This window comes from Dermochelys coriacea, chromosome 10 (assembly GCF_009764565.3).
Source record: "Dermochelys coriacea isolate rDerCor1 chromosome 10, rDerCor1.pri.v4, whole genome shotgun sequence".
Lineage (NCBI taxonomy): Eukaryota > Metazoa > Chordata > Testudines > Dermochelyidae > Dermochelys > Dermochelys coriacea.
The window spans coordinates 39,147,983-39,165,158 of NC_050077.1; the positions used below are offsets into that span (position 1 = coordinate 39,147,983).

The 17,176-nt window shown below is 43.4% G+C and overlaps 1 protein-coding gene across 1 annotated transcript; it reads right to left on the reverse strand.

Moving 5' to 3' along the window:
* Positions 1–924: 924 nt before the first annotated feature.
* LOC119862231 (WW domain-binding protein 2-like) lies at positions 925–16,750 on the reverse strand. Its single transcript, XM_038418558.2, has 7 exons — positions 16,587–16,750; positions 13,866–13,974; positions 12,119–12,239; positions 11,033–11,122; positions 6,263–6,349; positions 5,147–5,242; positions 925–1,166 (listed from the first exon to the last, which is right to left on the reverse strand). Exons 1-7 carry the CDS (start codon positions 16,637–16,639, stop codon positions 1,096–1,098), a joined length of 627 nt encoding a protein of 208 aa, XP_038274486.1. The 5' UTR covers positions 16,640–16,750; the 3' UTR covers positions 925–1,095.
* Between the last annotated feature and the right edge of the window lie 426 nt (positions 16,751–17,176).

Genomic DNA, 17,176 nt, shown 5'->3' on the forward strand with positions numbered 1-17,176 from the left:
GAGTCTGATCATTTTTAGAAAATGCTGCAAAACCTTCCTCTTTGAAAAGGTCTCTCTACCACCCTAAGAGTGATGTGACAGCATCTACACACTCCCTTCTATCCAAAACCCTTGGATAGTAAAGAAAAACTAAAAACCTTACCCAAAGAAGTTTTCATTTCAAAAAGGCAGAAACTCAATGAAAACCCCTACAGACTTTGCTATTGCTATTGATTTTTACATGGAAGGTATTCAGATATTACAAAAAGAAAAGGAGTACTTGTGGCACCTTAGAGACTAACAAATTTATTAGAGCATAAGCTTTCGTGAGCTACAACTCACTTCATCGGATGCATTCCGAAATGCATCCGATGAAGTGAGCTGTAGCTCACGAAAGCTTATGCTCTAATAAATTTGTTAGTCTCTAAGGTGCCACAAGTACTCCTTTTCTTTTTGCGAATACAGACTAACACGGCTGCTACTCTGAAACCTATCAGATATTACAGTGATGGGTAGCAGCATAAAACGCTATGGCAGGCAGCTAAACAGAGAGGGGGAGTGACATGCCTAGTCATATCATGAGTTAATATCAAAGCAGGGAATACAACCCATGTCTTCTAATTTCCAGTCACTGCTAAACTTGTTAAATAACAGTGCCTTCCTCAAAATGCTTGTCCTCTTTACACTTTCATGCTAGAAGCTGGTTCTGTTACCACGACTTTCAGTGATATGGACTACAGGTGTTCATAGGAACAGGAGATATGTCCCAATCACATTAGATAACCACAGGCCAGTTTGAAATTTCCATGTGAAGCACATGGGGCTATGCTCCCATCGAGATCACGGTGGCTGGCTGGTTGAGTTTTCTGGATATGGTTTGGGGTTGAAAAAGCCAATCACAAAGACAAGTGTGGGGAGAAAATCTGAGCTTTTATTGCTGCAGGAAGCACAATGAGATGTAGGGTAACAGAGCAGCTTGTCAGGGACTGAATCGGGCTTTGACAGTGGAATTTTGCTTCATTGCCCTCACAGAATTGTCATGCTGGGGGGAGTCAAGGGAAAGGAGAAAGCAAGGGACATAAAGGTTTTATGTCCATAAGTTTCTGGGCTGACTCCTCAGTTCTGCCTGTCTGTCTGTTCTTGGGTTCTCAGGGCCCTGCAGTGGCAGCAGCCCTCTTCTTGGCTCTCTGAGAAATGAGAGAAACGTGGAGACAACATTATTATCCTTCACAATTGCTCCTATATACCATCTTGAAAAGTGGAGCTGGGCCTGCCCCACCGCAGAGGAGCAAAACAGCCCCACATCTGGGGTCTGTAAGGGGCCAGTGTCCTGCTCCAGGCTTTTTAGTAGGCTGAACCAGAACTCTGCATCCAAACAACATCCTGAATTGCTGGGGAAGTTAGATCTGGTCTGGATCCAAACTATACTTCTCTGCCCCAACGGCAAAGAGAGATTGATTTGCAAGCCCGGTGTGCCTGCCATGTACATACGCCCTGGGCTGAGCCATGTGAATGGACCCCAGATATAGCCTGGGACAGACTTGGCTACAATTACACTGCACACAGATATAGGAAATGGTACACATCCCTCCCTGCCCATAATGAAGAATTATACTTTCTGGAATCAACGGCAACGTTTCAGTGAGAGTGTTCCTTCCTGCCAGCCTTTGTAAAGATCCCTTTGATATTATTTACTGTTATTGGGCTTTTACGTTAGGGCCTAAGACATCTCAAACTTGGCTCTTAAAAATGTCTTCTTTGTCCATATGGCACCCAGCTTACTGGGGCCCTGAATCCAACTGGGCACTCTGGGCGCTATTATAATATAAATAATGAATAAGAATAATGAATTCATAGTCAATGAAAGACTAGTAAACAATAGCTCAAAATTTGGGATACAGTTCAAGGATGTGAACCACCTAATCACAACTTCATAGGCTGATTCCCCCCACAACATTTTGGCATCTACCCTGCTTCAATCTCTCTTCCACAAAGTCATATCACACGAATGGTCCCCCAAAACACAAAGGATGGTTCAACGTTGGTGATATTATCGAGATGTCTGACCCATTTCTGTGTATATGGTTAGTAACAAATAAGTAAAGTGCTTGGCTGTATTAAATATCAATGGGAAAAGTGACTAAGAGGATGGTGATTTCAATATATTTTAACGTCTAAGTTAAACAAGTATAGAAAATCTCACAAAACATTTTCTGTGGCTGGAAAATAACTTATCAGGGAAACTGGAGATGTCACTGGTTACAGTGAGCTAAAATGTAAAAATATGTTAGCATTTTTTCAATGCATTTCTCTAACATATATACACTTTACTGTAGATCTTGTATTGTTTATTATATCTGTTTTACTCTTAATAGTGGTTGTGACACTGAACCCCATATTCTTCACAGTGATATTATTATGATATGATTATGGCATAATTATGATGCATTTTATGCAAGATAAGTCATGTGAGATATCATTGGAAAGGTTATGATTTACTGAATATGATTATCCTATTTGTATGCATGTATCATTTTTGTATCTGAAGTTAGGAATATTGACTATATATCTTTATTACAAATGTGTTTACACCTGGGGAACAGCCACTAGGCAGAATGCACTAGATGGCTGGTTGGGAAGGGCCCTTAGAGAAAACAATAGGCCTTAGAAGAAGTTTTTCTCTCACCGGGGGTGGGGGTATCCTCCTGAGGATGCTGCAAGCAGCCTCTGACTCATGGCTGCTGTAACACTACAGGGTCATGTGACCAGGTCACCTGGTACTGGATTCCATATTGGAATACCAGTGTTTTTCCATTGACTGGCATGGGAACTAAGCTTTGAGACAAAGGGTTTCCGCCATATGCGAAAGCTATTTAAGGCAGGGGAGTGACATCATCATGGTTCTTCACTGACTCCCTGCCCAAAGAGACTCCTGGAAACACCTGATGAACAAAGACTGAACTAGGGGGACATGCTGGACCCAGGCTAGAGCGATTTTTAGCCTATGAAAGAAACACCTGGGGTTTCTAAGCTGTAAGCAAGTGCAGCTGGCCTGCTTGAATCATCATTTAGGGTGAGAATTTGCTACTTATATCCAATCTCTTTAGTATATTAAGCTTAGTTTGCATGTTTTGTTTATTTGCTAGGTAATCTGCTTTGATTGGTTTGCTATCCCTTATAATAGTGGTGGGCAACCTGCGGCCCATGGGCTGCATGCGGCCCATCAGGGTAATCTGCTGGAGGGCCATGAGACAGTTTGTTTACGTTGAGCGTCTGCAGGCATGGCCGCCTGCAGTTCCCAGTGGCTGCGGTTTGCCGTTCCCGGGCACTGGGTGTTGTGGGAAGCGGCAGCCAACATGTCCCTGTGGCCCATGCCACTTCCCGCAGCTCCTATTGGCCGGGAATGGCAAACCACGGCCACTGGGAGCTGCGGGCAGCCGTGCCTGTGGACGTTCAATGTAAATAAACTGTCGTGTGGCTTGCCAGCGGATTACCCTGATGGGCTGTGTGCAGCCCGCGGGCTGCAGGTTGCCCACCACTGCCTTATAATCACTTAAAATCTCTCTTTTGTAGTTAATAAGTTTATTTTTTCTTTGTCTAAAACCTGTGTATGGGAGTCATAACTTGGGGCAGAAAGCTGTTGCATATCCCTTCTCCACACTGAGGGAGGGGGTGAATTTCATGAGCTTACTCTGTACAGATCTCTGGGCAGCGCAAGACGGTATAACTTTGGGTTTACACTCTGGGGGGGGGGGGGATGTGCACTGGAGCAGCTTGACAGTTCCTTAGATGAAGCCTCCCTATGCAGAGCTGATCACAGTGTCTGTATGTTATGCAACTGGGTGTGTCCCTACCTGTACGTGTGCTGGAGCCTGGGAGAGGACTTGGCAGGCCAGTGGGTTGGGGGCTCAGTGGTACCCCAGTTTCAGGTGGCACCTGGGGGGAACACAACACCGTAGCCTCCTTTGTAAATCATTGAGAGCTACTGATGAAAAGTGCTAGATAAGAGTAGGTTATTATTATGTTTCGCTCAAATAGATTAGGGCTTTTACAATTATTCAAGCCAATGATTCCTGCTTCTTGATAGATGGGGAAAGTGAGGTTAAGGCCCAGGTTCTGCAAACACCTATGCATGTGCTTAGCTTTAAGCACCTGAGTAAGCACATTTGTCCTCAAGTATAATTCAGTAGTATGTAAGTAGTCCCCTTGCCCAGGCACTGCCTGTGGAATTCTGGCTAGTCATTCAGGGTACATGTACACTACACCGGGGAGGCGCGATTCCCAACTTGGGTAGATGTACATGTGCTAACTTTGATCGAGCTAGCACGGGGCATCGTAGGTAAACTGCCTGAGGACAATCCCTTCTGAGATCCTAGGCATGCACTCGGGCGGTCAGCCTGAGCTACAGCCTGTCCTTCTGTGGCCACACCACTATTTTTAGCTCACTGACTAGATCAAAGCTAGCACATGTACATCTAGCAGAGCTGAGAATCGCACCACTCAGCCAGTGTACAGTGTAGCTGTACCCTAAGGCTCTCATCATTTGAACACTTAGACATATGCTTCACTTTAAGTATGTGAATGAGCCTATTAGCTTCAATGGACTAGCACATGAGTAAGTGCATGCAGGATTGGGGCCTTAATGGCTTGCTTTGCATTACACAGAGCAATGCCTAAATTCTCTCTGCATTGGTAATTCTGCGCTGTCATGTGGAATGGAGTATGAGCTGCTTTGTGCTGACTGAGACTTCTATGGTGGTAACAAACTGCATCTCCTGGGGAACTGGGAGGTCTCTCCATTTGCCAAAGCTCTAGATAAGGCTTCAACTAGGTCCTCTGAGTACTTGTGTACAGAGAACATCCATCCCAAACCACTCATGTCATATTATCAACCATGCCATAGGTCTGAACCTCCCCCACTGGCATAGGAGAGGAGTTTGATGCAGAAGTTGTAGGAAGGATTCCCCCTGATTCTTGCAACTTGTGGTGGCATGAGAGTGAAGAAGGCTGCTGAGGTGTTTGAGCCAACCCTGCAGTCGTGGATCACGCTGGGAGGAGCTGAGCCTTATCTAGCCTAGGGAAATGGAACCAGGAGAGCCAGCGAGGTGACTTCCAGCTATGTGACTTCCAGCTGTGTGACACCCTGTGTGCCCTTGTGCTGACTTACCTCTTGGACTTGTTGACTCCACTTCGGAGTAGGGTGGAGGTAACTCTGGTGGGCCAGGATAGGGGGGTGGCCAATGTGGAAGTGTGCTGAGCGAACCTGCCGAGGGAGAACAGAAACCTTTCAGCATCTCAGGTGTGAACAGAGATCCCACCTTAGCTGAAGCCTCCGCCCAGCACCCCCTTTCAGTCTGGTGCTGACATGCTACTTGCTCTGGGCCATAACATTTGAGAGCCTGAGCTGAACAGTCCAAATGGAACTCTTTTTCTCTCTCACATTCTTCATTTTCTATTCCTTACTAATTTCCAGGCTTCAGGGGAGTTCTTTGGTGAAGATCTAGCTGATCCCAGGGAATAGCTCTGAAGGAAAAACTGAACTACCCCAAGGCAGTTTCACCAAATGACTTATGGAATAGAAGTTCCTCTACTGGTGCTGGGGCTCCAATTATGCACTTTATTACTGCTCTGAGGTCCCAGTCCTGAGAGGTGCTGAGAGTACTGTAAGTCTCTGAGTGCTCTCAACTCCCACAGACTCCAACGGGAATTGAGTGCTTAGCATCTTGCAGAACTGGGCCCTAATTATGAGTCATTGATTACAACAGATATGTAACAGATTTAGTCATGTTGCTTAATGGGCTACTGGAAGGCACTCAGATACTACAATGATGAATGCACTATGAGAACCTACACAAAAGAGAACATGGGCCAACTTTAACAAATGTTAAGGGCAGACTGATGATCACTGAGAGCAACGGAAGTGGCACAAGCACAGACTAGGGAGGAATTTAACCCTATGATAGTTCAGGATTTGTGTCAGGAAAGGGTGGATGGGGAAGCCCAGGCATGAATGAAGAAGATAACTGAGCTCTTCTCTCATCTCAGAAAGGCTGAGCCCTTCACACCAGCAGAGATACTGCTAATGGAGCACTGTGTGGGTTAACCCAGGAATGAAAGAACCTGGATATAGAAGGCCTGATCCAAAGCCTTTGAAGCAAATGGAAAGATTTTGACTGACTTCTATGAGCATTGGATGGGCCCTTGGTTCTCTCCTCTCTCAGACTCCAGTTGGAAGTCTGGAAGACATTTCATGTAACCAGGGTGAAAACATTTTAGTGCTTACGTGGAGTTCGAGGTGCTGATGGGTGGGCATAGGTATAGATGGAGGCTGTTGGATAGTCCTGGAGATTAGCAGCCTCTCTTAACGTATCTGTATATTTAACAAACAGAAAGAAAATCATGTTAGTAAAAATAAATCCTTTGCATGTGTCACGTACCTTTCATCTGTGAGTCTCACAAAGCTTTGCAAGTATAAATCTAGCTGTTGGAAGGATTTACAAGGCACTAATCCCCATGATACCCTAAGGCAGTGAATCTCCCCAGCCACTGGGAGCAGGAGTTGGACTGAGCCAGGATGCTGTACTGACACTCCTCTAGTTGCTCTAACTGATTCTTGCAGAATTTAAATTTTCACTTAAAAGGTAATTACATTTTCTAGACATCCTAGTTTTGAAGACAACCTTTTGAACAGAAGCCAGTTCAGTAGTGCCTCCCTGAGTTTGCATGCAGCCTGAAACCATACCGTTGCCCCTGGCATCTTACTAGGTTATTGACTCTGAAGATTAATGATAACAGTGATGGCAACATTGTTAATTATTACATCGCTGAGCATGTGTGCAGAAACATCCAGCTACTTTAGAACTGGTGGCAGAGTGTGGGGCCACCACTTTGGGACTTATTTTTCTATGAATTAAACTAAGGTACAGAGAGGGGAAGTCAGTGATAGGGAAGACACTAGAACCAAAGGAATCCAGATTCTAACCAGGCAAAAATTAAACACTTTTAATTAAACATACTGACAAACTTCACAGGTGAATTCTATCTGCACCAAAGCAATGTCAGGCAGGAGAATATGAGGTGGAAAACGCAGAGTGTAGATCAGTGCTGGGATGAGGAGCCTTGTATTAAGGACCGGAGCTAAAATTCTGGAAAATATCCCAGTCTACACTTAAAAAATCAGATTGACATAGCTGCGTTGATTAGGGGCGTGAAGAAATAACAGCCCTGACCACTGTACCTATGCCAACCTAACCCCTCTGTGTAGACACAGCTGTGTCACCAGACGAATGTTTCCATCAACGTAGCTACCATCATTCATGGAGGTTGTGTTCCTATACTGATGGAATAACTTCTTCCATTGACATAGGCTGCATCTACACTTACAGTGTTATGCCAGCATAGCTGCAGTGACATAGCTATGCTGGCATAGTCTCTGTAGTGTAGACATACCCTCAGTGTTCTCCAATAAGCAATCCTGATAGGATTACAGACCATCTCTCTGCTATTGCAGCATTGTGGCCTGCTGATACAGTTACCAGATTATGTCCAGTCTAGTTTCCACCACATCGGTTGTGAGTTGTAACAGGGTGGCTTGCCCCTTAAGGGCTGGAGGACCTGGAGCTAATCAACCCTGATTACTGAAGAGGTACACCTGGGTTGGATCAGGTAGTTCCCTAGAATGAGCAGCAGGTGGCTGTAGTGAAGGGGGAAGCTTGGGAAACTGCAGGAAGTAATAGAGGCTCCGTCAAGGAAGACCCTACCCGGTGAAACCTGAGACTCTAGCCAGGTAGTGGCCTACCATAAACAGGCAAGTTACCAGTAGGAAAGCCTGGGACTGGGAGTGAACAGGTTCTAGCAGAAAGACCTGGGGTTTACCCATGAAGGCTACAGGTAGGAAAAGCCTGGGAGGGTAAAACTGATGGACTGGGTTTTGGGATGTTGAGTTTCATTTTGGGGCACAATTTCTGTGAATAAACTGGGACCCTTGAGAAGGGGTGGTGTGAATGGCTAAGGAAAGCTTGTGTGGAGTCTGTTTAAGAAGCCCTTTGAGGGACATTTTGTTAGCATGGCACTGTAGAGCCACTCCTTGCCATGAGGGTGGTGCATGGAAGATGACTGACTGACTTATTCCTCAGGCTAATAGATTCTTCAGGGTCAGAAAGTTTTTCCTGGTAATGTAAATTTTACCTGACTTAATGTTATCATATCTCATAAGTACTAGCTATACTCAACTGTTTGCTCTAGTTCTGGCCCTTACTTTATCATGCTAACTAGTTCGTCCTCTGTGAGTGTTTACACCCCTCAGATATCTGGGGATAGAGATCTATATATTTGATGCTTAGCCAAATTCCTAATTGTCTCATCTGCAGGTATGATCATTATTATGTAATTACTGTCATGTAAATTACAGAATCCTAAATACCAAGGACCAGATCCCCAAAGGTATTTAGGCTCATCACTTCACTTGAAATCAGTGTTGTGGCCATGTTGGTCCCAGGATATTAGAGAGACAAGATGGGTGAGGTACAGTAGAACCTCAGAGTTACGAACACCTCAGGAGTGGAGGTTGTTTGTAACTCTGAACAAAACATCATGGTGCTTGTTTCAAAAGTTTACAACCGAACATTGACTTAATACAGCTTTTAAGCTTTACTATGCAGAAGAAAAATGCTGCTTTCCCCCTTTTTTTTTTTAGTAGTTTACATTTAAAACTGTACAGTATTTGCATGTTTTTGTTTTTGTTTTTGGTTTTTTTTGGGTCTCTGCTGCTGCCTATTGCATGCTGTACTTCTGGTTCCAAATGAAGTGTGTGGTTGACTGGTCAGTTTGTAACTCTGGTGTTCATAACTCTGAGGTTCTACTGTAATATCTTTTGTTGGACCACTTCTGTTGGTGAAGGAAACAAGCTTTCAAGCTTACACAAAGCTCTGGGCTCTGTGAAGAAGAGAAGGGGCTCGGTGTAAGCTCAAAAGCTTCTCTCTTTCACCAACAGAAATTTGGTCCAAAAGGTATTGTGTGTGTGTGTGTGTGTGTGTGTGTGTGAGAGAGAGACACACACGTCTCTCTATTGAAATCAGTGGAAGCTAGGAGCCTAAATGTGTGTGTGGATCTGGGCCCAATTTCATGCAGGAGCTTGGGAAATCCAGCCAACATGCCAGTCAACCCTTGGAGGGTTAATTATCTTGATGGATATTCTATACAACCTCTGTGAAGTTGCATCACCTGCCTGACCAGTCCTACCATCTGTACCCATGGAAAGATAATGGGTTTCCTGAAACTTGCATCATACCATAAATAAAACCAAAGATGGAGCATAAGATATAGATAAGGGCTGGGAAACTTCAAGATGTCTAAGGGAGTCGGGCACCTTTTGAGACTAGGAGATGGGGTAAAAGGGTGCTGGGTCAGTTCAGAACAGGAACATCAACCGTAACAAGAAGTCTGACCACAAGGTGTGAGAAGCAAAACGGAAGGAATCTTTAGAGCACCACACTGCGAAGGCCAGAAAAAATTGGTAGCAGCACCTCCCCCAGCACCTGCCTCAGTCCTTTGCAAGAGGCAAAAGAAACTGAGGGCTTGGCTTCACTTGCAAATGTAGAGCACTGGGAGTTAAACCAGCCTTTGGAGACCGCAGCAGGGAAAATGCTGCCATGTGTTTACACTGTCAGCTGCAAGCGCCACATTAGCAGCTCTTGCAACACCACAAAGAGCAGTGTGCAAGTGGCTGCAACATGCTTTTCAAATGGGGGGTGGAGTGTGACAGGGAGTGTGTTGTGTGTTTTGGGGGGTTGAGAGTGTGTCAGCATGCTGTCTTGTAAGTTCAGACAGCAGCAGACTCCCCTCCAACCTCCCCCCCACACACACACTCACAACAGCAGCATTCCACGCTAATGGTTTGCTTTGTCCTAGAGCAGATAAGCATGCTGGCTGTCAGAAATGGAGCTTTGAAAGGGGATAGCCACATGCCTGCAGCCGATTCCAAAACAATGAGAAGAGTGGCCACTTGACTTCAGGGGATTATGGGACATTTCCGGAGGCCAATCACAGCGCAGTAATGCAACACGTTGTCCACACTGACATCTGGGCATTACAGCCAGGGTGCAGCAAGCTTTATGCTTCTCGTGGAGGTGGATTACCAGAAGTGCTCCAACTGTAGAGTTCAGGCACTCTACGTGCCTTGCCAGTGTGGACATCTCAGGAGTTAGGGCACCTGGGGCTACTTTAATGCGCTCTAACTTGCAAGTGTAACCAAGCCCTTAGAAAGGAGATGAAGAGAGGGAAACTGAGTGTGCATGGCAGTTGGGTTCAGGCACTAGGTTGAATCAATATCCCTGAGCACAGTGAGTGAGTGCTGATGGCTTGCTAGTTCCACAGTTCATAGAATATCAGGGTTGGAAGGGACCTCGGGAGGTCATCTAGTCCAATCCCCTGCTCAAAGCCGGACCAATCCCCAATTGTCTCTTCCTGGCTATTTCACATGTGGGATGGGATCTGTGGTTGTGAATGAAGAAGGAAGAGGAGAGGGTTATTCACTTGGGATGATAATACCCTACTTTAATGGTGCTGGGAGAATAAAGTCATCAATATACATGAGACGCTCCAGCCCAGATCCTCAAAGGTCTTAAGGTACCTAACTCCCACCGATTTTCTAAAGACCCTTAATAGTGTTGAGAGTCAGACTCCATAGCTGTTATATTGGTAACATAACCATTATCACAACTCCTTGTGTTTTGTGTAGGGCATAAGAGACACAAGGCCTGTACCAGCCCACACTGATCAATCATTTTGCTTTTATATTGCATCCTTTTGTCTGTACTGCCCTTATAGGGCCCAGTTGTGGTGACCTTGTTCTGATTTAGAAGCACAGTGCTCCACAAGTAATTTTATTAGCTTCAGTAGGACTGCTCTTGCCGTAAAGTACTGTATAATTAAAGGAGAGGTATCAGAATCTGGTAGGTAAATTGTAAGCCCTTTGGAGCTGGGACCTTGCCTTCCTACGTGTGTGTAAAACAACCACCAGAATTTTGGCATTATGAACCATCAAGAGCCTTACCTGCTGAAGACAGGGTTTTGATCATATTCAGACAATCAGTGGCTCCATACAGGAAGATGAATTTGAAGGTGAGAACACCTTGACTGGAAGCTAAATGGATGAGATTACAGTGAGCCCATGAGTCAAGTCAGCTGATGTTCCTTCACCAGAGCTATTTCCTCTTTCTCCAGTTTGCTCTATTGTCCCTTTTTCCTCATTTCTTTGAACCCTGTTGTTTTTCCTGCTCCCATGCTCTTCCCTTCCACGGTTCCTTTCCCTGTCATTATGCTGACATGAATACAACATAGAAACTACACCTGTGAGGCAATCCTTGCACTGCCATCAAATGAACCTGATGAAAGGGAGTGGTCACTCTTTTATATAATGTCTGTCCTTTTAGTGCTACACACAATGATCCTTTGCAGTTCTCCTCCCAGGATCTCAAAGCAAGAGTTGGAGATAGAACACAGGAGTCCTGAGTCCAGTCACCTGCTGTAAGTAGTTACTTGAGCCCAGATCCTCAATGGTATTTAGGCACCTAACTCCCATAGAAACCAATAGGAGTTGGGCACCTAAATAACTGTGAGGAACTGATAATATGGGAAAACCCGTGACACCCAGTTAGCCAAATAAAGTCATCTGGGATAAATATCCTCTGAAAGTTTTGGTTGGTTTGTTTGTTTGTTTGTTGTATGCATGTGTGAGTAAGGTATTTTCTATCCTAACTGAAAATGGTGATTGGTTAATCCAAGGTGTATGGACATTCTGGGTTTTATTCCAGCCCTCGCTTCCTATTTCTAGGGGAGGGCCTCTGTTGCCCTCAGCTAAGTGCAAGGATGTTGGGTGCAGATCCCCTGGAAATCAGATGTAATCCTGGTTTTATATTTTGTGATGAATAATCCAGGCCCTGTTTAAAATGATCATCAAAATGATAGCGGGATATGGCCTTCTCCTGGTCAATAAACCTACATGTGGGCCTCTCTACAGCCACACAGGCAATATCTGCTAATATCCATCTGCTTCTCCTCATTCAGAATAAGTGTGACAGGAGACACAGTGATGTGTGGCAGCAGTAGAGTCCTGGGTATGGAAAGGTACGACACATACTAATAGTCCCTTTGATACATTGCTGTCTAGAGCTCAGCTCCTCCCCTATCACACAGTCCCCGAGGAACTGAAGTGGAAAGCGGATGGTCGTGGAGCCCTTGTCCTTGTGCTGGAATATCATCTAGGGAAACAGAGACAAAAACTGGTTCAGGAACAGTATTGCTTTGAGCTTTGTTGCTTATTTGGGGAGTGGGATCAGAAAGGGAAGGGAGAGACCTAGGGAGTGCCAATGCTGGAGATGATGAGCAAGATGCAGCTAAGACCAATGCAAATCTGTAACCCCACTGCTCTACTAACTATACTGGATCCCTCTGCAAGTTCTAGAGCTTCATGCTAATATTCATGGCAATCAGTGGGCTTTGCCTACCTTCTCAGGGATCACCTCTCTCCCTGTCAACAGTAGTTACTAAAATAGCTTTGCTCGCCAGCAAACATGGAATTGTTCATGAAATGAGCAAGAGTCATGGAAGTGTGAAATGGAAATTTCTCAGCTGCTGGCCCACTACAGCCGAATCCCATCCCTGAGAGATTACAGGATTGACAGAACAAGGAGTAATGGTCTCAAGTTGCAGTGAGGGAGGTTTAGGTTGGATATTAGGAAAAACTTTTTCACTAGGAGGGTGGTGAAGCACTGGAATGCGTTACCTAGGGAAGTGGTGGAGTCTCCTTCCTTTTGAGATTTTTAAGGTCAGGCTTGACAAAGCCCTGGCTGGGATGATTTTGTTGCGGATTGGTCTTGCTTTGGGCAGCGGGTTGGAGTAGATGACCTCCTGAGGTCCCTTCCAACCCTGATATTCTAAGATTCATTAATCTCACTATTGCCAGGAAGAAATGGAACATCCATCACTTTGCAACGGCATGTGTATAATGATACCTGCCCGCCAGAAATAATACATTCTAAGACATGTGGGCAGAAAGGAAAGCAACATTAGGGTGTAAAGGTATGTTGTGTTTTGCCTTGACAAAGAACAACCATACATTCAGTAGAAATTCCTTTTTTTAACATAAAAGGAAACCAACAAAACAAGAAGGGAAAAAAAGGAAAGTCTCCAGAAGAGAGGATGGTATGTATGTCTCCTTTGTAATAGGCTGCATCTGAAATTAATGCAAAATGGCAGCTGCCTCCGGAAGACTTAAAGGTACAGCACACAGAAAGCAAAATTATAGAAGTTGTTTCATGTACTGCATGCTGGGTAATAACATGAAAGTTGTTTTATTGGGCCTGATTTATGCTAGCTGGGTTTTACCAGTACAGTTACACCAGCAAAACCCTCCTAATATAGATGCAATTATAGAAGTACTTATACCAGGACAGTGTATGCTGTTTCCCTTAACTGGCAAAAGCTATACCGGTATAATGACTTTTGTATTGCTATAATTGTCTAAACTAGGGCTGTTATCTGTGTAGTTATGTTAGCAAAAACTATCATATCCCTCAATAACATGCTGGCAAAATTTTCTCATGTAAACTTGCCCTTTTTAAACTAAACTGGATTCTTCATTAAAGCAGTAATTTACATTGTTAATCTGCAGTTGCAGCAGCAATCTATCCACGTGAACACAGACAATCCAGGCTCCTCCCTTCAGCTGCATACAGTTTGCTAAAGCAGTGATGTAGCATTTGTGACACCCAATACTAATTTCCTGTTTGTGTGGCTGGCTTATGGCTTTTGTAGTTTGCCAGGTGTTCAGATGCAACATCGTTTGGCATGATCTAAATAATTAGATTTAGAGTCTGGATCCTTACTTTGTACTGTGTGAGATACAGAATCCCTTTCTTTGCCCCTTGGAGCTCTTCAGGGAAGTTTGGCATCTCGTCCAGAATTAGCAGTACATTACTGAAATGAGCTAGAACCCTGGAAACAAAACACCCAGATATTACCCCAAAAAGAAAGGCACACAACAGGGAAATCAGAGGCAAAATGCAGAAATGAGACGCTTAGGCCTTTCCCTTTGCATATCCCCACCTTTTATGAATGTTTGCTGAGAAAGGGCCTGATCCTGTGAGATGCTGAGTAACTCCCACAAGGTGTTGAGTGCCTCCCAAGTCCCACTGATGTTGAAGCTCACTCAGTACCTTATAGGATCAGGTCCAAAGAGAGGAAATGAGGATTGCTGCATGGTTCCCTGTGTTCTATTCTCCAGTGTACAAACAGCATGGAACCCTTGGTAAATGAAGCAATTAAGGATGTCAAGCAATTTAAAAAAAATTGTGATTGAATCATGTGATTAACAATAATAGAATACTATTTATTTAAATATTTGAGGGTGTTTTCCACATATATGAAATATGAATATATATTGATTTCAAATACAACACAGCATACAAAGTGTGTAGTGCTCACTTTGTTTTTGATTACAAATATTTGCACTGTAAAAAAGAGGTGAATTGGAAAATACTAATAGAAGTACTGTAGTGCAATCTCTTTATCGTCAAAGTTGAACTTGTAAACGTAGAATTATGTACAAAAAACCCTGCATTCAAAAATAAGACCAATCAGTCCTATTTCTTGTTCAGCCAATGCTCAAACAAGTTTATTTACATTTGCCGAAGATTATGCTGCCTGTTTCTTGTTTACAATATCATCTGAAATTGAGAGGCATTTGCATGGCACTGTTGTAGCCAGCGTCGCAAGATATTTACATGCCAGATGCTAAAGATTCATATGTCCCTTGATGCTTTAACCACCATTCTAGAAGACGCGCGTCCATGCTGATGGTGGTTTCTGCTTGATAACAATCCAAAGCAGTGTGGACTGACGCATGTTTGTTTTCATCATCTGAGTCAGATGCCACCAGCAGATGGCTGATTTTCTTTTTTTTGGTGGTTCAGGTTCTGTAGTTTCCACATCAGAGTGTTACTCTTTCAAGACTTCTGAAAGCATGCTCCACACCTCGTCCTACTCAAATTTTGGAAGGCACTTCAGATTCTTAAATCTTGGGTGAAGTGCTGTAGCTATCTTTAGAAATGTCATATTGGTATCTTTGCATTTTTGTCAAACTTGCAGTAAAAGTGTTCTTAAAATGAACAACATGTGTTGGTTATCATCCAAGACTGCTATATCATGAAATATATAGCAGAATGTGGGTAAAACAGAGCAGAAGACATACTATTCTCCCCCAGGGAGTTCAGTTCCAAATTTAATTAACTTATTATTATTTTATTTTAACAAGTGTCATCAGCATGGAATGATGGCTGAAGCATGAAGGGGCATATGAATCTTTAACACATCTGGCACGTAAATATTTTGTGACTCCAGCTACAACAGTGCCATGCAAATGCCTGTTCTCACTTTCAGGTGACATAGTAATTAAGAAGTGGACAGCATTATCTCTCGTAAATGTAAACAAAATTGTTTTTCTTAGCTATTGAATGGGTTACCTAGGGAGGTGGTGGAATCTCCTTTCTTAGAGGTTTTTAAGGTCACACTTGACAAAGCCCTGGTTGGGATAATTTAGTTGGGGATTGGCCCTGCTTTGAGCAGGGGGTTGGACTAGATATTCTATTGGCTGAACAAGCAGTAAGACTGAGTGGACTTGTAGGCTCTAAAGTTTTACACTGTTTTGTTTCTGAGTGCAGTTATATAACAAAAAAAACTACATTTGTAAGTTGCGCTTTCATGATTGCACTACAATACTTAGTATTTTTCAGTTCCCCTCATACATTTCTTGTCATTTTTACAGTGCAAATATTTGTAATCAATAATATAAAGTGAGCTCTGTACACTTTGCATTCTGTTCTAATTGAAATAGATTATATTTGAAAATGTAGAAAAACATCCAAAATATTTAAACTTCAATTGGTATTCTATTGTTTAACATGCGATTAATTATGATTTGATTTTTTGAGTTAATCGTGTGAGTTAACTGCGATTAAGCAACAGCCCTAGAAGCAATGGTATACTGCCAGTATAAGTGCTGACAATGCAGTGTATCCATGCTAGTTATGCTGGTTCAGATTAGAACTATGGCACTGATGATAAACACATGAGAACTATATATACAAGCAATAGCTAGAAGATCTGATCCCACAAATTCCCATTGGGGTCAACAGAAGTTCCACACAGAATTGGGCCCAACATTTCTAGGCTTGTTTATGATACAAGTACATACTATCTGTCTCTTCTGATTATTGTTCGCAAAACTCTCTGAGATCTCATGGGAGGAAGTTTTGCTAGATAATTGACTTTATCAGCATAATTACAATGAAAAAATCAAACAACTTTAATTTTAAAATATTAACAACTCAGCACCTGATCGTCACACACAATATTCATCTGAGCTGTCGTGCTCTGTTTCATAAAGGGAATTTCCAGAACATAGATGGTTGCCTAAAGCAGATATTTAAGGCATCTAAGTGGGGATTTTAGCTGCTAAATACAGATGTCGGAACTTGACAATTGGACCCCCTGCGGGTTTGTTGCTAAAGTTGTACCCACCCACCCCACTTACATTTTGCTGGTTTTACCTTTCCTCAGAGTTGTTGGTTGTCCTGGAGAATTGATACCTAGTCACTTCCATTCCCTGTCACTGAAAAGTGATCTGCCTCTTGACTACAGTGCCACACGCTCCCTAGGAGTGCTGGAGGTAGTGAAATGACTGAGTGACTAGCAGCTCTTTGTGATGGCAATAGATGAGGTAACACAACAAAGGCCTTTAATACAGCAGGAGCCTTGAAATATACAAGGGTTTTGTTCTCCATAGGCCACACTCTCTCTCCTGGTGAGATTGCCGCAGACATAAGCACATTGAGCCCCCAAAGTATGTGCAGGGACTCTCTCACATTACTGGGAGTCCCACCTCAGACCCATCAGCCCTTTAGTAACACACTGTGCATCCGATGAAGTGAGCTGTAGCTCACGAAAGCTTATGCTCTAATAAATTTGTTAGTCTCTAAGGTGCCACAAGTACTCCTTTTCTTTTCACTGTGCATCTGATTTTTCATTAATGGATTTTGTTTTTGTAATTAATTCTTTAAGATGTATAGCATTTCATGAAGAAAAGGAAATGATGATGGATAATTCTAATGCTACTCAGAGAAGGAGATACAAAATAGCC